At 36.1% G+C, this 24,503-nt stretch overlaps 1 protein-coding gene across 2 annotated transcripts; it reads right to left on the minus strand.

Moving 5' to 3' along the window:
• Positions 1–18,664: 18,664 nt before the first annotated feature.
• LOC136200581 (WPP domain-containing protein 2-like) lies at positions 18,665–23,821 on the minus strand. 2 transcript variants are annotated; one of them, XM_065990954.1, is made up of 2 exons: positions 23,204–23,821; positions 18,665–19,060 (listed from the first exon to the last, which is right to left on the minus strand). In XM_065990954.1, exon 1 carries the CDS (start codon positions 23,719–23,721, stop codon positions 23,233–23,235), a length of 489 nt encoding a protein of 162 aa, XP_065847026.1. In that variant the 5' UTR covers positions 23,722–23,821; the 3' UTR covers positions 18,665–19,060; positions 23,204–23,232. The 2 variants fall into 2 exon arrangements, with proteins under 2 accessions (XP_065847026.1, XP_065847025.1); XM_065990953.1 differs by having other exon boundaries at positions 18,665–19,162.
• Positions 23,822–24,503: the final 682 nt, after the last annotated feature.

The raw sequence follows: 24,503 nt of genomic DNA on the forward strand, positions 1-24,503 counted from the left end.
AAAACCGATGTAAATATTAAAGATATTTTAGGTATATTTTGGACTTAACATTGCGTTAAAGAAAAATCATCCAAGGTAGAATGTTGCTCAAAGTTCTTAGGATGGCGAACAATATTATGTTTGGTATCTTCGAAATCGGAAACCTCTTCGATTAGTCGCTTCTTATGACCTATTACAAGTAAAGGAAAAGCTAAAAAAGAGGAAGGAAGCTGGAAAATGAAACTTACTGGAGAAAACAGACAGATCGAACAAAATTAAATGGGCAGAGTCGCGGACAATGTCGCTTTCTTTAAGACGTTCGCGGAACTGCCGGAATTTAGCAAACAGTATGAACTCCGGTCGCCTCCAGGATAAAACAGTGCTCTTAAATACGATTTTCGTATTGCACCGTACGAAAATCGTTCTGTATACACTCTCTGTTTAACTTGCTCAGTTTTCGAAAAGATAAAGAATGAATGAAAAGTGAATTGTTTTTTAAGGCAGTCTCTGATCACCTATTTATACAAGAAAAAAGAGTTGTTGAGAGCTCTGATTTCATGGAGAAGGTGGAGGAGGAAAATTAGGAAGACTGGGTTGGTGAAGACACGTTCAGAGCAAAGTAGACGTTGTGAATAACGTTCACAAAGACTGAATCAAAATGTAAATAATTAAATAAAAAATTATTTCCGAAATTAAAAATAATAATAAATAATATTAATAATAATAATAATTTTTTAATAAAAAAATTAATCATTTTACACCACACCAACCCAACCCGGCCCGGCCCGGCCCGGCCCGGTTCGGCCCGGTCGGACGGACGGCGCGCGCGCGTGTGTGTGGTGGTCAACCAAAGAGATAGGTCTTCACCCTTTCACAAAAGTGGGTACCCCTTGGGGCACACCCCAAGCATGTGAGGACCTTCCTTATAAACATCTCCACCAAGTGCTTTGAAAGCAATGTGGGATGTTTTTCACTTGAAAAAACTTCAAGACACATGCATAGGCCAATTTCATAAATTATAAATGGGCCAAGCCCAACAATCCCCCACTAGAATTTTTGAAATCGTTTTACTGAGCAGTTACATAAGGTCAGACATAAGCAGAGGTATCTTTCGATTTGAACCTTTGCGTAGTGAGTATAGTTCAGATTTTACTAGAGTGACTCGTAGTCTTGAACTCTATCTCTGACGTATATCACGCCATAACCTTTTCAGAGTATAGTTCTAGTAGCCCGTGCGTTTATGGCCTTGCACGTCTATCCCGGTTTAATGAATGCTCTAGAGTTTTGCCCTAAACTCATAGGAAGCGGCCTCACTTCCACATTCATATAGGTGAGTCTATCAAAAGTACTCCTGTAGCTATGTACTTCACTCCAAATGGAGTATAGACTTCATTAAGAGTTTCTATTATCTCAACCTCAAATCGCTTCAGGATATTCATGCTTCTAATTGCATGATCTGACTCATATTACAACACAACTTGTTATTACCCTTTGAACCTATTTCTTGGGATCTCCAGTCTATAGGTTGGGTTACCATTGTGTGTAACTCATCACTGTAGGGGCATAAGTCCCATACTCTTTGCCGTATTATGGACTTTCTCTCTAGTTAAACCTTTCGTCAAAGGATCGGCTAAATTCTCTTCTGAGTGTATGTGATCCACTCTAACAGCTCCTTTAGTGAGTAGCTCTCTCACAGTGCTGTGCTTACGACGTATCTGTCGTTTCTTATCGTTGTAATAACGATTCTGAATCTTAGCAATAGCCGCGGTACTATCGCAGTGGATCAATACAGCTGGAATCGGTTTTTCCCATAGGGGAATCTCAGCTAACAGACTTCTCAACCAACCTGCTTCTTCACTAGCCACAGCTAGTGCAATCAGTTCTGATTCCATGGTTGATTGAGCTAGAATAGTCTGTTTCTTAGACTTCCATGAAATAGCACCACCAGGTATATTGAAAATATAGCCACTAGTAGCCTTGGAATCATCTGATAAGGTATTCCAATCAGCATCACTATATCCTTCAAGGACTGCTGGAAACCTTTGATAATGTAATCCAAGTTTCATGGTTCTTTTAAGGTATCTCATGACCCTTTCTATAGCATTCCAATGCTCCACACTAGGTCTACTAGTAAATCTGCATAGCAATCCTACGACATACGCGATGTCGGGTCTAGTACAATCAGTGGCATAACGAAGACTGCCAATTATGTTAGCATACTCTGATTGTCTTACACTATCTCCAGTGTTCTTAAAAAGTTTTATACTAGGGTCATAAGGTGTACATGCAGGTTTACAGTCAAAGTAGTTATATTTCTTTAGTATCTTCTCAACGTAGTGAGATTGATCTAAAGAAATTCCAGTTTCAGACCTAGTTATCTTTATGCTAAGAATGACGTTCGCTTCTCCTAGATCTTTCATGTCAAAGTTCTCACACAACATTGACTTAACAGCATTTACAATATGAATATTAGATCCAAAAATAAGCAAGTCATCGACATATAGGCATATAATGGTGCAAAGACCATTTTCATATTTATAGTAGATACACTTATCACTTTCATTCACCTTATAGCCATTTGAAATAATCAAGTTGTCAAATTTTGCATGCCATTGCTTAGGTGCTTGTTTTAGCCCATATAAAGACTTATCTAACTTACATACCTTATGGGCTTGACCAAAGACTACAAAGCCCTCAGGTTGATCCATATAAACCTCTTCTTCTAGTTCACCATTCAAAAACGCAGTTTTAACATCCATTTGGTGCACTACTAGATTGTGCACAGAAGCAATAGCAATCAAAACACGTATGGACGTAATCCTAGTGACAGGTGAATAAGTATCAAAGAAATCAACATTTTCTCTCTGTCTAAAGCCTTTAGCTACAAGGCGAGCCTTAAACTTATCTACTGAACCATCAGGTTTCAGTTTCTTCTTAAGGATCCATTTACAACCTATTGGTTTACAACCTGGTGGTAAGTCTACTAAGTGCCAGGTTTGGTTTGACTCAAGTGAGTCCATTTCATCATTAATGGCTTCTTGCCATAAATCAGTATCTAATGAGGTTAAGGCTTCTTGTATAGTAAGTGGATCCTCTTCTACTGTGAAAGCATAGAAGTCAGACCCAAAGTCTTTAGACACTCTAGGTCTCTTACTTCTCCTAGGTTCAGATTCCTCAATCTCTTTTTGCACTATAGGTCTAACAGTAGGTAAGCTACTAGATGATGCACCCCCACTATTTCTCAATATAAAAGGAAATCTATCTTCATAAAAGTCAGCATCATTTGACTCCAAGATGACTTTTGCATTCAAATCATAGAACCTATATGCTTTGCTATTCACAGCATATCCAATAAACACACATTCATAAGCCCTACTAGCAAGTTTGACTCTCTTTGGGTTAGGAATCCTAACATAAGCCAAACAACCCCAAGTTCTAAAATATGATAGACTAGGTGTTTTATTTTTCAAGATCTCATAAGGGGAGATTTTGCTCCTTGATTTAGGGACCCTATTTAGCACATAGCAAACAGTCAAAAGGATTTCTCCCCACCAATGTGAGGCAGCACCTGAACTAAGCATTATAGCTACTACAGATTCGGTAAGTGTCCTATTTTTCCTTTCAGCCTTACCGTTCATTTCTGGTGAATAAGGTGTTGTGGTTTCATGTATAATGCCATGTGATTTATAGAAATCAATAAACATGCTAGAACCATATTCTGTGCCTCTATCGCTACGAAGTCTCTTGACTTTCCTATTGTATTGATTTTCTATTTCAACTATGAACAACTTAAACATGTCAAACGCTTCACTTTTATTTTTCATAAGATAAACAAAAGTAAAGTCAGAACAATCATCAATAAAGGTTATAAAGTACCGTTTGTCATTTCTAGTCAACTTTCCATCTAATTCACATATATCTGAATGAATTAAATCTAGAGGTTCAGAATCCCTAACAACAGATTTATGAGGTGTTTTTGTGATTTTTGCCTGACTACAATAATCACATTTAAGAAATTCATTCAGATTCAATTTTGGAATTAATCCTAAGTTACTCATATTTTTAATGATTCGCTTATTAACATGACAAAAACGAGCATGCCAAACATTAAAAGTACACAAGGAGTAAACAGAAGCATTCACTTTATTAATCTCAACATTCAACTTAAACATGCCTTCAGTAGCATAACCTTTTCCTACAAATACATTGTTCTTAGTTAAAGTAAATAAATCTGCTCCTATAGTCTGAGTAAAACCAGCCTTGTTGAGTAGATAGCCCGAAACCAAATTTTTTCTCATTTCTGGAGTATGCATCACATCCTTCAAAGTTAAGGTTTTTCCAGATGTGAAGTTCAATTCCACACTACCAATTCCAGCAACAATAGTGGTATGGGAATCACCCAATAACACTTTCTTATCTTCGGTCACAGCACTGTATGTTTTGAACATACTTCTATCATAGCAAACATGGCGAGAAGCACCAGTGTCTACCCACCACCCATCTGATCCACCTATGAGGTTGATCTCAGAAATCATAGCAACAAAGTTATGTTGCTCTTCAGTCAGGTTAACACTAGGAGTAGTGTTTGGCCTGTTCCTGCACTTACGTGCCATATGACCTGGTTTCCCACAATTAAAGCATAGGAAAGCAGCATCATTTCTAGGTGGTAGTTGTTGTGGCCTATTTTGGTTCCTTTGAAGGTTCCAATTCAAATTAACTCGGGTGTTGCGGTTTTGGATTGGTTTGCGGTTCTGATTCTTAAAATTCTTTTGAGTGGGTTTCAGAACCGCAGTGGACCTTTTAGTGCTATTAGAAACAATAAGCACTTCCTCTTTTAAATCTTGTTTTCGAGCTTCCTCCTCAATTCGGAGGCGAGTAATCAAACTTTCCATCGAAAATTCTTTTGTTTTGTGCCTCAAAATATTTTTAAAATCTTTCCACGAAGGAGGCAATTTGTCAATTATGACAGCAACTTGAAATTGATCGTTTAAAGGCATACCTTCTGAAATAATTTCATGTGCTATCTTCTGTAATTCATGAGATTGAATTTCCACTGACTTGTCATCAGTCATCTGGAATTTGAGGTAGCGACTTACAGCGTATTTTTTCGATCCGGCCTCCTCAGTGTCATACTTCCTCTGCAGAGCTTCCCAAATTTCTTTTGCTGTTTTTTCTTCAGCAGTATAGTAATCATACATATCGTCTGTTAGTCCATTAAGTATATAATTTTTGTACAGAAAATCATTTTCTGTCCATCTCTCAGCAGCACGAACAGCAGCACAAACAGCAGCACGAACATCTGCCTCGTCACCATCTTCAGGAACAATTGGTTTTTCCGAAGTCAGAACAGAAGCTACCTTCTTTGTTGTGAGGTAGAACAACATCTTCTGTCTCCATCTTCGGAAATGAGCTCCTTCAAACCGGAATGGTTTGTTAATCTCAGCAATCCCATTTGATTGTTCGGTAGCCATCAGCAGTAATTGAATCGTCTTAAAATTGTTGTTGCTCGAACTCAGAAAATAGGAACAGACCGAACAAAATTAAATGGGCAGAGTCGCGGACAATGTCGCTTTCTTTAAGACGTTCGCGGAACTGCCGGAATTTAGCAAACAGTATGAACTCCGGTCACCTCCAGGATAAAACAGCCCTCTTAAATACGATTTTCGTATTGCACCGTACGAAAATCGTTATGTATACACTCTCTGTTTAACTTGCTCAGTTTTCGAAAAGATAAAGAATGAATGAAAAGTGAATTGTTTTTGAAGGCAGTCTCTGATCACCTATTTATACAAGAAAAAAGAGTTGTTGAGAGCTCTGATTTCATGGAGAAGGTGGAGGAGGAAAATCAGGAAGACTGAGTTGGTGAAGACACGTTCAGAGCAAAGTAGACGTTGTGAATAACGTTCACAAAGACTGAATCAAAATGTAAATAATTAAATAAAAAATTATTTCCGAAATTAAAAATAATAATAAATAATATTATTAATAAAAAATTAATCATTTTACACCAACCCAACCCGGCCCAGTCGGACGGACGGACGGCGCGCGCGTGTGGTGGTCAACCAAAGAGATAGGTCCTCACCCTTTCACAAAAGTGGGTACCCCTTGGGGCACACCCCAAGCATGTGAGGACCTTCCTTATAAACATCTCCACCAAGTGCTTTGAAAGCAATGTGGGATGTTTTTCACTTGAAAAAACTTAAAGACACATGCATGGGCCAATTTCATAAATTATAAATGGGCCAAGCCCAACAGTAACACCTAAGGGTAGTTAACATTATTATCTCAGAGTTAGTCTTTACTCCTCAAACTTTTTCTACGCCTATTGGCTTAGGTATCGGAGTAGGTTCGTCAGACTCCGATCTCTCTTTGATCTCTTACTTTGTTTTACAAGTCTGACCTCGGAAGACTCGACAGGAACTTTAGACACTCATTAGCAAGTTCAGATACATGGTTAATTTGGAAAATGTATATATAAAAAATGTAGTTTGATATATTTGTAAGTAGATGAATGTAACATATATAGTATACGTTTTTTTGCTAGAATTATGTAATGCAGTGATTAATGGTGGAGTAATTTAGATAGTCCTAAATGAAGTACTAGCAGAGATACTAGTATAGAGCTGGTTTGGGTTTGATACGAAATTGAAAATGATGCCTCTTTTTGTATGAGCAAATATAAAAATAGAAAGATAGAAAGAAAGCATATATTCTTAAAAGCAGGCGTTTTGAAAAAGGGAGTTTGAAAAATGGTAGCATATGCACATGCTCTATGCTTCCTTATTTCCTTCCCTTGTTCTTGTAATTGATTTGATGAGACTCTGAAAAGTTGTGTATAGCGACAGCTAATCTAGTCTATGTGGCTAGCCTAGCCTAACATATTAATTGCTTTTACTTTTGGTAGCCAACGCATGCATATACGTGCAATATTACCTTTTGTGCTTTCCTCCGCCCCGACCATCTATACCCTACCCTTACCCTATCCATCCACCGGCTTACCGTCGGAGATTCACATGAACAACTCCTTTTTCTACGCGTCATTTTTAGTTTTACAGATACCAACACACGCTTTTGAATCTACCGTGGGAAGGGAATCCATGAGATGAGATGCGATGCAACCAAAAGGAAACCCCGAATCAAACTAAAATGGGAAACCACACACAGTCCAAATAATGTATATTTTCTGCAAAATTAAAATTAGGCCGTTTAAAATAAATTTCAGACCTAATATTATATGAAATCATGTGTTTAGGACATAGATTTCGTATGTAAAATATTTGGGGGGAAATGCCCATACCACACCAAAGTCAAATTGAATAATAATAGTGTTTCAAATGAATTAAAATCAACATTTTCTGTCATAGAATAGAAACCAACTATATCTCTCTATTGACAAACAAGTTCTCAACTAAGAAATTTGTCTCACTATGAAAATAAAAAAAGTCAAAAAATGATGTTATGGTCCCTACACTCACCCAGTCTTCTTCCACCGTCCTTAACCAACCTACTTTTCGCATATATATATATATATACATAGTTGCGCATCATATTAGTCTATAAATTATATTCAGTTCAAAACATACATACCAACCTAACACCCCTATTAAATTGCTCAAATAGTAGTCTGATTAATTTCATTGATCGATCATAACCACTTTCATGATGAGGTCAACAACATCTATGAAGCATCTTCGTTTCGTTTTGGTTGTAATAATAGTGATAATGGTATTATCTATCCAGATGAGTATTGTGAATTGCAGACTTCTTCGTGAAAGTGGTGGAGTTACTGCATTTACAGTTACTTCGAAGAAGAATACAAGCATGAGCTCATCTCTTGGAAGCTTGATGTTTCCATTGGCTTCTGGACCTAGCAAAAAAGGCCCTGGCCATTAATATTTCCTTCATTTAGGATATATATATATATAGGTGTGTGGATTCTTTTGGTTATTGTTTTTCGTCCTTTAAGGATGATTTCTGGTACAGATGATGATGATACATGTAATGTAATTTTTGTTTTTCACTGTACTACTCAATTACTAACTGTTTTTTTTTATTTCATTTATGTTCAACTCATACGCGCTATGTTCTTTTTCTGACCATTTCTATCATCTCCAACTCAATTCTTTATCCAATCTCAATTTTCTATTTCTATTTCTAATTTTCATTCCCTTTTTTATTCAACTCCAGTGCTCAATTTTCTACTGGAAAACATATTAGTGTTTGTCTATTTTCTGTAAAATGCATGTCATGATGGAGAATTTCACTGTTCTCCTACTATCCAATTAAATTAAACTAAGTGTTCCTAATGTCCTCTAAAATCAAACAATTTATCTTTGGGAATAAAGAGACTACAAAATTCTAAAAGAATCAGTAATCAAGAAGATATTAAGCTTTAAAAAAATGATTGAAGAACAAAATAGAATAAACTTAGCACTAGAGAACTTGAATTAAAATGACAAAAATTACTGAGAAATAATGATTCAATCAAAGAGAAATTTTTTTAGAGTTCTATTTGAGCATGTGTTGAGTTCTGTTTTTCACCGTGATTTTTTCTTTTATAAATGTTGGAGGCTTTTTGGTTTCCAATAAGTGAAATTCTTCGCATTTTGAATAACTGTTCCACCATATAGCTTTTATGACTTTCGTGTTGGATTGATTCTAGCATTTTTTACTCCATGCTTCTTAATTGACTCATGAAAAACATGTAAATAATTATTAATAACCTGTTGAGATGATTTCCTTACAAGGTTTACTTCAAGTGTCTCTTCGTCCATCAAGATGGTTCCACTAGTTTCTCCCTCAAAATGGTTCATTTGGTTCCCAATTTTGTGGAAAAATTACTTTTCAAGATTCCTAACCAAACACCGCTCTCTTCTAATGTGAAAAGTCAAATAGGAGGTGTAAAGTATATAAACAAACACCTCTTATGTATAAAGATGTAACTACCAAATCTAACATAGTAGGTTAATCAAAAAATTGTTCAATAAAGAAATAGCAAAACAAAGCAAATGAGAAACTTATCTTTCAGTTAAAAGCATGAAGAAAATTTCAAAACCTGGAGGATGAAGATGAGAGTTTCTTGACTACGGAGTTTTTAGGAGCTTGTTTTCGTTTTTTAAGCCTACTACTCCCTTTGTTTTTATTATATGTCGTTTTAAGTTTTTTTTTTTGAATAATGTCGTTTTAAGTTTTTAAATTTGTTCTTTTTAATATATCGTTTTGTATTACCAATACACTTTTAGAAATATTTTCTCAATCTTGCCCTTAATTATGATAAATGAGAAAAGTTCAACACTAATATAAATAATCTTAATTAACTCATAAAAATCAAGAAAATGTAAAAAATTTACATAGAAATTAGAAATTTATGAGAAAGATATTAATAATAAATTAATCATTTTAATAGTATAATTAATGTTATATTTTTCATGAAAAAAAAAAACCAATATAATAATTCCTCTAAATTTTTCCATAGAAATAAAATAAATAATAGTAATATAAAGTCCTCTAAAATTCAGGGCCAATATTCGGAAACACCTTTACAATATGTTGAAATTAAGCAGCCAAGTACTCATCGCCATAATAAAAATATAGAATAGATAGTCAGAATAAGAATCCTGATGAGGAGGGTGAAGACAGATATTTCATCGCAACTTTTCTTTGACTATCTTTTATACCTATATATTAGGTAGCCTAGCCTTTCATGTGTTTATACTCATAAATTGCATCTACAGTTTTGCAATAATGATTTATAACTTTTATATTAATAAATTGATGATTTGGGAAAAACAATTTCGCTCTTAAAACAATTTCGCTCTTTGACTAACTTTTATACTCATAAAACAATTTCGCTCTTATTAATCACATGAGGTATATATATATATATATAGATAACTAATCTTAGTCCTATAAGATAACTAATCCTAGTCCTATAAGGACTCACATTAGGATTCTACTATCTATTACAAGGAATTATATTCCTAACCAGGGGAGTAGATGAGAGTGTGCAAGAAGTGCTACCGCAGAGGGCCTCAAAATTATAAAGGCCCCAAAAATTAAGATGTGCTTATTTAAATATAGATATTAGCTTAAAAAATAAAATAATAATATAATGTAATAAGATTTATTTACACTTTTTCATTACATTGAGTGCATATGTGATTTGAATATTCGACCATTCAAAATTTACAATCTTAATATAAAATTTTATTAATTAATAAGGATTTAGGAAAAATTTAGCACAAAGGCCCCAAAAAGTTTAAGACGGCCCTGTTCCTAACACATTTACAATTCAATAGTTAACACACCCTCCCCCCCTCAAGTTGGAGCATGCAAGTCACAAATGCCCAATTTGCGCACCAAAAACTCAAACTGAGACTTCCCCAATGCTTTCGTAAAAATATCAGCCAGTTGCATCTTCGTGGGAACATATGATGGCGAAATTAGTCCTTCTTGGATTGCATCACGAACAAAATGACAGTCAGCTTCGATATGCTTAGTACGCTCATGAAATACAAGATTCTTAGCAATATACAAAGCTGACTGACTATCACACAATACTCGCATACCTCTTGGATGTGCGACCCCTAATTCGCGCAACAGCTGTTTAAGCCACTTCAATTCGCAAGTAATAGCAGCCATAGATCGATATTCGGCCTCAGCAGAGGATCGAGACACCGTATGTTGCTTCTTAGTTCGCCATGAAATAGGAGAAAATCCCAACAAAACAAGCCACCCAGTCAAGGAACATCGAGTAAGCGGACAACTAGCCCAATCTGAATCACACCATCCCTCCAAACTCAACGTACTATCAGAACGAAGTAAAATACCTTGACTGGGGCTTTTCTTGAGATAGCGCACCACACGTAGGGCAGCTTCCCAATGTTCAATGCGAGGTGTTTGCATAAACTGAGAAAGTATATGGACAGAATATGCTAAATCAGGCCTAGTAACCGACAAGTAGATGAGTCGACCAATCAGTTGTCGATATTTGGTTACATCCTGAAAAATGGCACTTTTGGAAAGAGCCAATTTATGATTCTGTTCCATAGGAAACTCGGTTGGCTTCGCGCCAAGCAAACCTGTCTCAGAAATAATCTCCAAGTTATATTTCTGTTGACACAGAAAAATACCCTCCTTACTTCGTGCTACTTCAAGACCAAGAAAGTATTTCAACTTTCCAAGATCTTTCATACGAAAACACTTCCCCAAGTAAGCTTTAAAAGCTTGCAATGTTACTTCATTATTGCTTGCAATAATCATATCATCAACATAGATTAACACATTTATTTGAATTGCTCCCTATGTAAATGTAAAAAGAGAGTAATCCGAATAAGATTGTGAAAATCCGAATCTCTTCAATGCTTCCACCAATTTGCCAAACCAACATCTCGATGCCTGATGGAGCCCATACAGAGATTTCTTCAATCTGCAGACTCTTCCTGACGAGCCTCCTGCGAACCCTGGTGGGAGTTTCATGTAAACTTCCTTTTCAAGATCACCATGTAGAAAAGCATTATGTACGTCCATCTGATGAACTATCCATCCTTTAACAGCAGCAATAGAGAGAAAGGTGCGAATAGTCACCATTTTTGCTACAGGAGCAAAAGTCTCATTATAGTCAATGCCCTCCTCTTGATGATTTCCAAAACATACCAAACGCGCCTTATAATGCAATAACGTGCTATTCTCATCCCGTTTTTCAGTAAAAACCCATGTACTCCCAAGAGCCTTCTTACCATGTGGTAACTTGACTAGAGTTTCATGTAAACTTCCTTTTCAAGATCACCATGTAGAAAAGCATTATGTACGTCCATCTGATGAACTATCCACCCTTTAACAGCAGCAATAGAGAGAAAGGTGCGAATAGTCACCATTTTTGCTACAGGAGCAAAAGTCTCATTATAGTCAATGCCCTCCTCTTGATGATTTCCAAAACATACCAAACGCGCCTTATAATGCAATAACGTGCTATTCTCATCCCGTTTTTCAGTAAAAACCCATGTACTCCCAAGAGCCTTCTTACCATGTGGTAACTTGACTAACTCCCATGTTTTCTGTTCTTCAAGAGCTTGAATTTCTGCAGACATCGCATCCTGCCACCCCTTATGTGTCATTGCTTCTTTAAAATTTCTCGGGATAGTAGCAGCATTCACAGTTGCAAGATATGCACGATGTTTTGCAGAAAAGTTGTTACAATTAACAAAATGAGTTATGGGATAAGGAGTACCTGAGGAAGGTGTGGAGTTCGATGAAGCTTTGAGTGGACTATATTTCCGGATCGTATGAGTAACAAAGTCACGAAGCTTGGTCGACGGGATTTTTACTCGTTTCCCCTTCCCCAACTCTTCTTCTGTCGATTCTGGTGAGGGGAGAATCTCTTCCAAAGTGTTTTCTGCCACCGGTACACCTGCTGTTCCAGCAGACAGTGGAGTTGTATCTGTCGAAACCGCAGATGTGCCTGAGCCCGACGCTGTCGCGCCTTCAGGCGGCATGCTCGCCTATTCTTCCACCTCTACCACGTGATGTTCGAGCGTGGCAGGTTCTGGAACTGTTCCAGTTTCTCCTTGGACAGATTCATCAAAAAACTCATCTCTTGCAGACATAGGTAGTGTCCCAGGTGAAGCTTCATCCAAACCCGAACCCTTATAAGGAAAAACGTCTTCATAAAACTGAACATCTCGACTCATAAAAAATTCTTTAGTTTCTAAGTCGAACAACTTCCACCCCTTCTTGCCAAATGGATATCCGACAAACACACACTTTCGACTTCTTTTCTCAAACTTATCCCCGCGTGTACGTTGATTATGAGCATAACACAAACATCCAAATACACGCAACATCCTATACATGGGAGGTTTATTAAATAGAATCTCATACGGCGTTTTTCCCTTCAATACCGCGGAAGGAGTCCTATTAATCAGATGACATGCTGCAAGCACACATTCACCCCAAAAAATATAGGCAAATTTCCCTCAAAACGCAATGCACATGCAACATTAAGAATATGCCTATGTTTTCGCTCAACCCTACCATTCTGCTGAGGTGTCCCAACACATGATGTCTCAAACAAGATTCCCTGGGTACTAAAATACTTACTAAGGCTAAGAAATTCAGTCCCATTATCACTTCGCACAATTTTAATTGTCTTACCAAATTGGCGATTTACCATGGGAACAAAATTAAGGAAACAATTCTCAACCTCAAGTTTACTAGACAACAAATAAACCCAAACAGCTCTTGAAAAATCATCTACAAGAGTCAAAAAATAGGTTGCACCACACAAGGAACTGGTACGATAAGGCCCCCACAAATCACAATGAATTAACTCAAAAATAGAACTTGTTTTATTTATGCTTAAAGGAAAACTGCTCCGAGTTTGTTTCGTATCAAAACACACATCACAGGGTTTATTATTATTGCTACTAGATAAACTAAGGTGAGGAAGGTGCTTTACTACTTCTTCTGCCGGATGCCCAAGTCTCTTATGCCACAACTCTATCGAATCACCACTTGCAACTGTCAAAATCTGCGCCTGAGGAGCTCCACGGAAGAAATATAGTCCATCTCGAAGCTCACCGATTCCAATCACCTTCCTCGTCGGTCGATCCTGTATGACACATAGATCACTCGTTAATTGTACAACACAATTTGAGTCATGAATCAATTGACTCATAGAAATCAGGCTACAATTTAATTTAGGGACAAATAACACATTATGTAGCAATAAACCCCATTTCAATGTCACTACTCCTTCTTGTTCAGCATTTGCAGTTCTCCCATCAGGGAGGCCAATCGGACAACTTGCAATTTTTCGCACACTGTGTAACGCATCAAAGTTGCCAGTAACATGATGTGTCGCACCCATATCAACAATCCAGTCAAAATTATCATTCATACCTTGCAGGCATTCCGTGGTTTTAGCATGATGCAACAAGTCAATTAATTGCATCCATTGTGCCGGTGTAATTCCAGTAAGACATGTTGCCCTGCGCTGCGCCCTGCTGCCGCGCCCGCCTGTGCGACCGTCTGCGCCTAAGCCACGTCCAGCTCCTCTTCCGCAGGGTCTATCACCCCACCACTCTGGGTACCCAACCAGCTGAAAACAACTTGATTCATCATGTCCGTCACGATTACAATGCTGGCAATATTTGCTAGAATTGTCATTCGATCTGGATTTTCCGCCACGTGCATCTTGCACTTTGAATGCCATCACCGCTTCACGATCTTCCTTTGTCTCTCCTTTAATCAATCTTTCTTCTTGAATAACGCGTGCATACGCTTTATCAATGCCAGGCAAAGGATCAAGACTAAGTATATTTGACCTTACCGTTCCATATAAGGCCGAATCCAAGCCGATGAGGAAGTGGTGTTGCATATCCTCTTCTTGAATTGAAGCTACCTGCTTCTTCATGTCACAGCCACACCCATCACACGTGCACTTCGACAATTTAACATAGGTAATCAAATCATCCTATATTTTAGAGAATCTCCCAAAATAGGTTGCGACATCTTCTGCCTTTCCTTGCTTACATTCTGCGAGCGAGGACTTCAATTGACAGATCTTTGTGCCATTTACCACACAAAATCTGTTCTTCAGGTACTTCCACAAAGCATCTGATTCTTCGTAATTCGGCAGGGTGGACCGAATTTTCGGTTCAATCGTATTGAGCAACCATGCAACCAACATTGAGTGCACAGAATCCCAATCCTCCAATTGATCTGCATCAGTAGGTTTTGGAATTTTACCTTCCACAAAACCAAACTTGCGTTTCGCCTTCAACGATGTCTGGATAGCTCTGGCCCATTCATCGTAGTTTTCACCCCGTAATTGCACAGGTGTGATTAAATTTCCGGGATTGTCATTAGAACCCAGATAGTATACATCAATCTTCTTGGCTCCGCTTCCTGCGCCGCCGGTCTCTGTCTTCTTGCCGTTCGACATGTCAATTAATCAAGAGAGGGAAAGTAAATTTTAATTCCTCTCTTTCTCTCTGCCGATATCGGCTTCTTCCTTTCCCCTTTTTTTTTTTTTTTTTTAATATTGAACCTGCTCTCGATACCATGATGATTTGGGGAAAACAATTTTGTATCTCTTATTAATCACAGGAGGTACATATATATAGATAACTAATCCTAGTCCTATAAGGATAACTAATCCTAGTCCTATAAGGACTCACATTGCCGCCCCACTCTAATCCTAATTACATTGGGATTCTACTATCTATTACAAGGAATTATATTCCTAACCCATTTACAATTCAATAGTTAACATAAATTATTGAATAATTTTTAGCAGCTAATACTGCTGGGCCAATTTTAGATTTGTATATTTTGCACTTTGTTGAAGTAAATTTTCAAGGGATAAATTTGGATTGCACCCCCAACTTCCAATCTGCCAGAAAGAAGGGTGGAACCAATCCTGGTAGAGGTGGTTCTCGAGACCGGAAGAGTCGGAGCACCCTAGCTCCCCCTATCTCTGCTCTCCTTGAACATACTCTGGTAACTAAACTTATTCAATGATCCGTTGGCTCGCCCAAGCCTGTTCTATAGATTGTGGACATATTTATTTAACACTAGACTCTACTTTGTCTGATTCCATGTAAATCCACATAAAGATCAAAGTTTGTTAATCAATGATTAAATACCTAAAATTAATTAAAGATCCCATTGAAATACTTAAGGGTTTATAAAAAAAACAATTCAAAATATTGCTTTTACATAATACAATATAATAATATTACACTTCAGATCAATGACGGATCCAGGGTTCACTTTTTCTTCAGATTTATGGGTGCTCAATTGATATTTTTGCTGTTTTTACATAAAAAAATTAAAAATTCGTACACAATTTCCATAGAATTTTTAAAGTTTCTAGCAACCAATGGATGCTCAAGCACCCTAAACCCCACTCTGGATCCATCCCTGCTTCATATCAAATGAAAAAATGTTACAATATAATATACACTTGTTATTGTATATAGGGTTTTTTTCAATGTTTGTAAGAGTTAAAAAAAAATAGTTCCTTAATTTAATTTGGGCTAATTTTGTAATTAATCTACTTAATTTGGTCCAAATTGATAAAAATTAATAGAATTGGAGGAAATTAGACAATTGTACCATTTAATTTAGCTGGAATTTGATATTATCTCACCAATTGTATCTTTTCGTCAAAATATGCGAAACATTAGAAGTATTTGACCGATTTGATAATTTATCAATTATTCTGGCTGAATTGGATAATTAACCAATCTAATATAAGTTACATCTGTATATTCCGTGGAAGTGTTGGGCATAAATTAGTGGAGTGAAAAGTGAGTTAATGGAGAAGAGCAGTTGGGAACTTCCTTGCTGGGCGGTTATGGAGAAAGGGAGCAGTTGGAAACTCTTATTCGTCAGTTATGGGGCAACTTTAGCGTATCCAGATTTTTCTTACGAAAAGTTAGAACTTTCTTACTAAATATAGAAAATACGTGCAATCATGAAGTACCCAGCAACAGAAAATGGCTTAAGTTCATGAATAGTGGAGAGTAACGGTTATATGCTTTTGAGAGTAGATTTAAAAGGAGATTTTTTGGAAGAAAATGGCACACAAACAATCACATAAAAACCAGACAGAATCCAGGCATCATTTCAATACAATTAATATCAGTCTTATAGATTTAGAGGCGAAGTTTAAGCTTTTTTATGTCCTTTTAGTTTTTTACACGATCATCCTTGATAGAAGTTAGATTTGACAATATTTTGGGATTTTTCTAAAAAAGTTCTGATACGCTCGGGCAAGAATTAAAAAAAAAGTGTTAAATAATAGCAAATGAAAAAAAGAATTTACAAAATTTATTCGTTCGGTCCTAACATGAACTGAACCGGACTAAATTGAAATATTTCGGTTTAGTCCGGACCAAACTGAATTACAATTTTGTTCGGTTCAGTTTTTGGACCGAACCGAACCATGCTCACCCCTAACCCAACCAACTATTTTCATTTTTGAGCTCCGCTTAATTATTTCATCATCCCATACTTTGCCCTCGTTACATTTGAATTTAAAAATAAAATAAAATCTTAAACATCATCTTTAAAATTTAGAAAAACTTCATCCTAATGAAAAAAAATCTCATTATCGTTCATTTATTTCTTATTGATGTTGCTCTTCTCTAAGAAATTTCTGAATCTGCAATCCAATATCACCTATTTTCTCATCTAATCTTGTCTCTGTGTTTTTCTAAAATATAATTTGTTTTGTCTATGAAATGATAACATCTTTCATGATTTGTTTTCTCCTATGATCGGAAATGGGAGAAGTGGTTCTAACCGTGAGGTGTGTATAGTCATTTGGGAGATTTGAAAGTAGATGAATGAAAAGCTTTGGATCTGCCGCGGCACCACCTCCCCCCTAGCCAATGTATGAATTTGGCATGGATATATTCTCTCATCACTTGCTAGTTTGTGTAATGTTTTTAGTGAGACATGAAGCTAATAGCGCGGTACATATCTTAGCTAAATTTGCATTTTATTAGCCTAGTTCAATTGTTTAGACTCAACTCCTCTTTTATCCTCTTTTCGAGATCTCTAGTTGCATCTGATATCCGTTTGATTAATACATTGTTTTTCTTCTTAAAAACTGAGAAATGATTGTAATTAACGATTTCATATTGAAAATAATAATATTGAAATTATTTAATCATTACATAGACAATCTATGTAACGGAAAATAATATATTCCATATATCACATAATATATTCTATGTGTATATAAACAGAAACACATGATTAAATGTACATCGGAGAGGAATTTTGCTATGAATTTAAAAAACACATCCTATTAAGTGATTAACTAATAATTATCGTAACCCAAGCATGTAAAAATAGGTGTTTTTTTACCTACTTTTCTCTCGTTTGCCAAAAACAACAACAAACAGCATGTAAATCAAACAGACCCTAAACAGTTTTTAATTATGGTGGCCAAATATATACAACAATTTCAAGAGTTATGAGCAAAAAAAAAAAAACAATCAAATTTTTAATTATGCTTAAAAAAATAAAATAAAAAAAAAATTGTACCCATGACATAGTTTTGAAAAAAGTTTTTTATAATATGAATTGAATCATTCATATATTTAATTGCATCACGTTACTTTTAATTTTAATTATAATTTTTTTTAACAGTTCCCAGTTCCCGAGTTATAAGTACAATATTCTTTGAATTGAGCAAATTGCTAACACACATACAATAACATTGTAACGAAAACAATATACATTTACTAAGAAAAAACATGCACTGCACCATCCAAAACTAGTATCACTCGATACACATTCATCTCACATATTAATATCGTCATCACAGAGTTAAAAATCTTGGGTCTTTTGTATAACAAAAATCAAGGTCAGAGAAGAATGAAAACATTAGCAAAATGACTACAAGCAGCAAACGTATCAGCAATCAACCCTACGCATCCAACTTGTAACACTGCCCTCAACTTGCACACCGACTTTTCATTCCATTATTTTACCCAACACTGATAAAACAACCTCTTCTTACTAAAACTCATTGTTCATCTTGACATGCACCAGATAAAGTGATTGGTGCAATAACAAAAAGTACATTACTGCGTTCGATATGAGAAATTCTAGATAGGTTGGTTCAAACTTCAAACAAACACAATCAATCATCCAACCACGCCAAAAACAACAGAACTAATGTGAATAAATCATCAAATTATCCAAACCAAACACATGAAATATCATAGTTATCAAAATTTCAAATTTCAATCCTTCCTTCACACTAAAATTACAAGTACATTGGCCTGTCTAGATCAGTCATATTTTTTCTTAAAGATATAAAAGCAAGCAAACATACCCAAACATGATACATTCTCTTAGCACGAGCGCTAGATTTTGAATGTAATCTATCGTTGCTTTTGCAACACAGCTCTGCAAAAGAAATTCAAACTAGACGCAACCTAACATATACTGCATTTCTTTCCAACTGAAAAAGAGTTCTTCAAACCATAAAAAATGTGACTCCCTCTCCTTTGCCCTAGCCAGATATACCATAGAACAAGATTGGAGTACATTTGTTTTCCTGATTGCAGCAAATACATATTGAAATAAATCAAATATTTATATCTAAACCTTCTACCTTCAGAGTTTCCACTTCTCAGTTGCCATTGCCTAAAAGAGTTCCCTGAACAGAACATATGATACTTTGAATGTGTAAACAGGATTAAGATAATGCAACAAACAACTACATCCACATTTAAAAATCAATGAACTAAATGATTGAACACACATTATATTGAACTAAGATAACAGCTGGCATTAAATAGAGAGCCTCTCCAAGGCATATGAATAAAATGGACATGGCAATCTCAACTTCTACAATTGATAAACCATAGCTTTCACTGAAACTACAGTACTATCAGAAGTTATGGCTGATTCATTTAGGGGGTGCTTACATCAAAGTGAGGGTCGAACATCAATTGCATGTTCGAATGGAAATACTAATGTCAATTCTGCTGAAATGATGAAAGGAAAAAGAACTACGTAGCATGTAAATTGGGAAAACTAAAACAGAAAATGAAAATAGAACTGGGAATGTAGGGCTCTTCGTGATGAAGCCCTCAAGCAGAGAAGAAGGAACCGACTTATAAATAAAATAGCATAAAAAAACAATTAGGATGCTCCAAAAGAGTACAAAAATATGGTAAGCAAAACAGAACATAGGAAACAGCATCATATATATTCAAGTAATTTAAAGGTTATATGTGTAACAATGGATGACAAGAATAAAAATATATTATTCATCATGTTAACTGTTACGTAACGTGAAGAACATGAAAGAATGATCAAATTATGCACCAGTTAACAATAATAATAATCGGAATAAGCATAAGCATAAGAAAATAGAATAATTATAATTTCAATTGAATGCTCGAACTTGATTACAAGCAGATGAGCATTACAAGGAACAGAAGATAGCAAGTAAAGCTGCGTAGAACAATGTCCTAACAGGAAACCAAGAATTACCGAGACACTTCGCTTGAGAACCAATTTGTATATACACTATTTTCCGAAAGAGAATTGTATATACACTCATATTGCACAAGCAGAACATACAAACTCATGTGCCAAATAATTAATCTTTTACAAGAGCAATAGAGGTCCAGTATAGCACACAAATATGTCAGCATTTTTGCACTGAAAATGTGACGGACATCCACAATCCCCTTCACTCAAATTGAATATTAGCTAATGCTTAGCCCTGTTTAAAAAAATATCTGAACTCACTAATGCTTACAAGGGAACAATACAAACTCAGTTATGCAGTTAAATTTTGAGTTGACCATGGATACCAAAACACTATTGGCGCCAAATTTTATTGCTAGTCGGTTCTCTAAACAACTTCTACGTATCCTCTATACATAGAAAACCTAGCACGCCAAGATCAATTTAGTCCATTGTTGGTAGCCTGAATGCTGGAAACTAAAAGGAGAGATTAAAAAAAAAAAGGAAATGTACGAAAAAAATTACATTTTGTTTCACACTTTTACAAGCTAAGGACCATATTTTGAATTTTGACAAACAAACACCTTGTACTATCCCCTGATACCAATCTAGCATTTCCTTCTCTTACTGTTACCGAATGCTGATCAGACAACCCATTATTGTCGATCAATACATAACAGTAGGACAGATCTCTTTTTCACATATCATTCTCTTCAATCCAGGTAAAGAGGAATCAAAACCGAAAAGAAAGAGCTGCATATGGATGGGAATTCCTAATCAGTTTGAGCAGTTCTTTGACAATAACTAAAATCAAAATTGCAAGGCCGTGTGCTTCATCTTTTTGAAGTGGGTTTCTTCTCTAAGAAGTTGATAAACTTAAAAACTGAGATCTTCATTCTTCTTTACCTCACAAGCTAAAGAAACTAGGTTTGGAGCAGTGCTTTAATACTGCAGTGATTTATCAAGGAGCAAAGGTATGCTAGGGAGAAAGAAAGAATAAAACAAGTGGCAACAGGAGGTATTCTTCATCAATTTATCACCAAATTCTAAGTTTGATGTTCAATAATGTTAAAGCTGTTCATGGAAATAACATAATACATTAAACCCAATAATCTCTCCCTTTTTCTCCAATGCAAAAACACCAGAATTTTTTTATTAAAAAGTTAAAATTTAAGCATGAGAGTCTGATCAGCAGGGAGAGACCGGACCAGCTTCTTTCAGGATCTAAATCGTTTTTTTTTTTCCATTAGAAAAGTCAAAATAAAAATAAAAAAGAGTGGCGGCTGGAGTATAACAACAATAGAAAACTAAGTGTACAACCCATTAAAGAAGAGATACTGCAAGAACAATATTGCAAAAGTTGCACAGGATGTAGCACAGTTGCTAGGGCACAACACTGATGCAGCTCGACATTTTTCACCCAAATAATTAAGATTTTATTCTCTAGATCAAGTATACATTTATAAATCCCAAGAATCAGGTGAAGAAGAAGAGAAGACATGAGTTAAATGAAAAAAGGATAAGCTCTACAAGTTGCAAAGAAACACAAACAAGAAAGCAAAAGCTTTTACCAAGTCAATTTACAAAATTTCCCTGCCACATTAGCATTTATCTAAATGAGGGATGGAATCGTATTGGTAAAGGGACCATTGTAAAAGAAATGCGTTTGTCAAAACTTGAAACACGATCCTCAGTTTTTTTTCCCAGAAAAAATAAATGATATACAAAACCCAACAGATAAACCATAGAAGAAGGTGAACTCAGTCTTTACTGAATGGTTAATTAACATTTAGGATAACTATTAATATCACACATAGACAGCATAGCACATGATAGCATACCCATGCCATCCGTCAATCGAAAAGGGGAAGAGTTTATTTTATTATATATATATACAGTAATTAGTAAAGAACTTAGATATCCAACCAAGAATAGAATGGAAGTCAGAGCCTAACATGATGTGCCATTTGTGACAAGCACAGACAGAAGCCCAAAAAAACATTGCTGGCAAGTGCTACTACTACAGCACATACACATAAAGAAATAGTATTGTATAGATGGAAAGAATTTTAGAACACATTTTACAAAATTAATTCATTCCCTCCGTTCTTCGAAATGCAAATACAAGGTTTACATACAATTTACATTGATCAAAACGTAACATGATGTGAGGCGAGTTCTTATCTCCAAACCACCTAACATAATAGCAGAGAAATGGCACAACCATTAGCTGGGCTTTTTCAGTTCGCTACCTCCCATGAGGGTTCTGGAATTGCAGTGAGCAGGCACATGCCCATTGCAAACCTATATGACTGACACTGGTTATCCACCATTTCAAATTCATGGTTCTTAATTTAGAGCGTCATAATAACATGTCTGATATGATACTCGGACTCTTCATTTTGGCTGCCATACCAGTGTCGACACGACATGACACTGCCATGGGTATGAAATCCGTGTCAGACACCATTGAAGAACATAGGATACGGGTTTTTTTAGAGCAGTTATTCTCTTTAAAGAATTTAAAGCTTCCTGAAACTTTGAAGAATTTGAAACGTCTTGTACCTTGGGAATCAAGAACAAACAACAAGTCTCTTTAATTCTCTAATTCTTTCTCTTCCCTCCTCAACCCTAATTGCTTCTAGGGTATAAAATCTTCACCAAGAATCAAAAATCCAGTATCCTAGTACCTGTGTCCAAATTTAGGACGGTATCCCGTATCCAAAATTTTCAAGCTTGCCGTACTGGATACTCGGATCTGTACCAGTATCGGATACGAGTTCCCGAGTCCATGTAAGATACTGATAGCAAACTGTGGATAACCTACTATCAGGCTGAAAGGTCATGGTTCAGTTTATGTTTATCCCCAGAATCCTCCCATTTACTTCTTATTCAATTGCTCAAATGTTCTATCACAAAGGAAATAGCATTTTTGCAGACTAATAATTCTTAATATAATAAACTGAAGTCCTCAACTTTACCTAAATAGGATTAAGATGAACAAATATAAAAGCAAATCACATGGAGAAATATAGCAATAAACACATATTAGCATGCCTAATGTGTCTGCACAGCAATAACAAACATATGAATTTGAAATTAGAAGCAAACCCTAGTTACTGATGTTACAAAATTATTATCATATAATCATCAGAAAAAACCATAATTTAGTACAAGCACCTCTCAAGATAAAGATACCAAAAAAATTCCTATGACATACCAATGTGGTGCTAAGAAGCCCTAGTAAGATCAAGCATCCGCCTCAACGGAACTCGAAACTTCTGCACCGGATGCCTCGGTTGGAGCGGCATCAGGATTTGGCGTCCCCGGTGCACCATTATTCACAGCAGAGTCCGACTTAGGAAGAGCCTTAACAGTTTCTAGCATGCGTTTGCTGATTTCCTTGGAATAGTGCTGAAGGATCTCAAGGCCGTCATCCTCGGTGGTAGACTGAGCACGGTTAGCCACGTCAAAGGCCTCTTCCTCGATTCGACGGGCAGCAACCTCTGCGTCGTCGTGGGAAATAGTACCATAGCGTTTGGAGAGGACAGAGGGAGAAGACAAGGTCTCGATTAGACGATTTATGACGGCATCGCGAGTGCGCTGCGACGGCGGCCAAATGCTTAGGGAAATACCACTACCACTCTGCTTCTTCGAGTCCTGTTGCAGTGGGTTAGAGTCCAGGGGAGCTGAATCTTGGTCGTGCGATAGTCCGCTACCGGCATCGGAGTCGGTCATTTTGGGTGTGGAGGGATGATATCTTTTCTAGTTTTTATCGAATAGGAAGGAAGAAGAGCTGGAGAGTGTTAAGTTACGCCTGTAAAAAGTAAGTTAGGAGCGGGAGTTGTGGGGTCTTTTATGGGTGAAGCATTATGACGGGTTACCTTAGATCTCAAGTGTAACGGTCCATAAACGACCGTAGGCTACATAATCTAGAAAAAACATAAATATCATTTCCCTTTTTCTTATAATAATTTCAATGAAAAATTAATTTTAATCCAGCAAAGAACTAGCACCACTATGCTATTTATGCAAGGGATTTTTGTAGACATCAATTTCCCATTTTTTAGAACATCAACAATTTACGCAGGGGAGTACAAAAAAAAAAAAATTATAGTAATAGGTTAACCTATTTCATAAAAAAAAATTAGTCTAATTTCATGAAGGACAGTAGAATAGGCATACAATTTAGAAAGAAACCTAAATCTCATTTTCCTTTTTCTTATAATAATTTCAATAAAAAATTAATTTTAATCAAGCAAAGAATTAGCACCACGATTTATACATGGGATTTTGCAGACATCAACCTCCCACTTTTTTTTAGAACATCAACGATTTATGCAAGGGAGTATGAGTAATTTTTACTTTTATCGAGTGATAAAAAATTAGTCTAATTTCATAAACGACCGTAGGTAAGGCGTAGAATCTAGAAAGAAACATAAATCTCACTTTCCTTTTTCTTATAATAATTTCAATGAAAAATTAATTTTAATCAAGCAAAGAACTAGCACCACAATTTA

This window comes from Euphorbia lathyris, chromosome 7 (assembly GCF_963576675.1).
Source record: "Euphorbia lathyris chromosome 7, ddEupLath1.1, whole genome shotgun sequence".
In the NCBI taxonomy this organism is placed as follows: domain Eukaryota; kingdom Viridiplantae; phylum Streptophyta; class Magnoliopsida; order Malpighiales; family Euphorbiaceae; genus Euphorbia; species Euphorbia lathyris.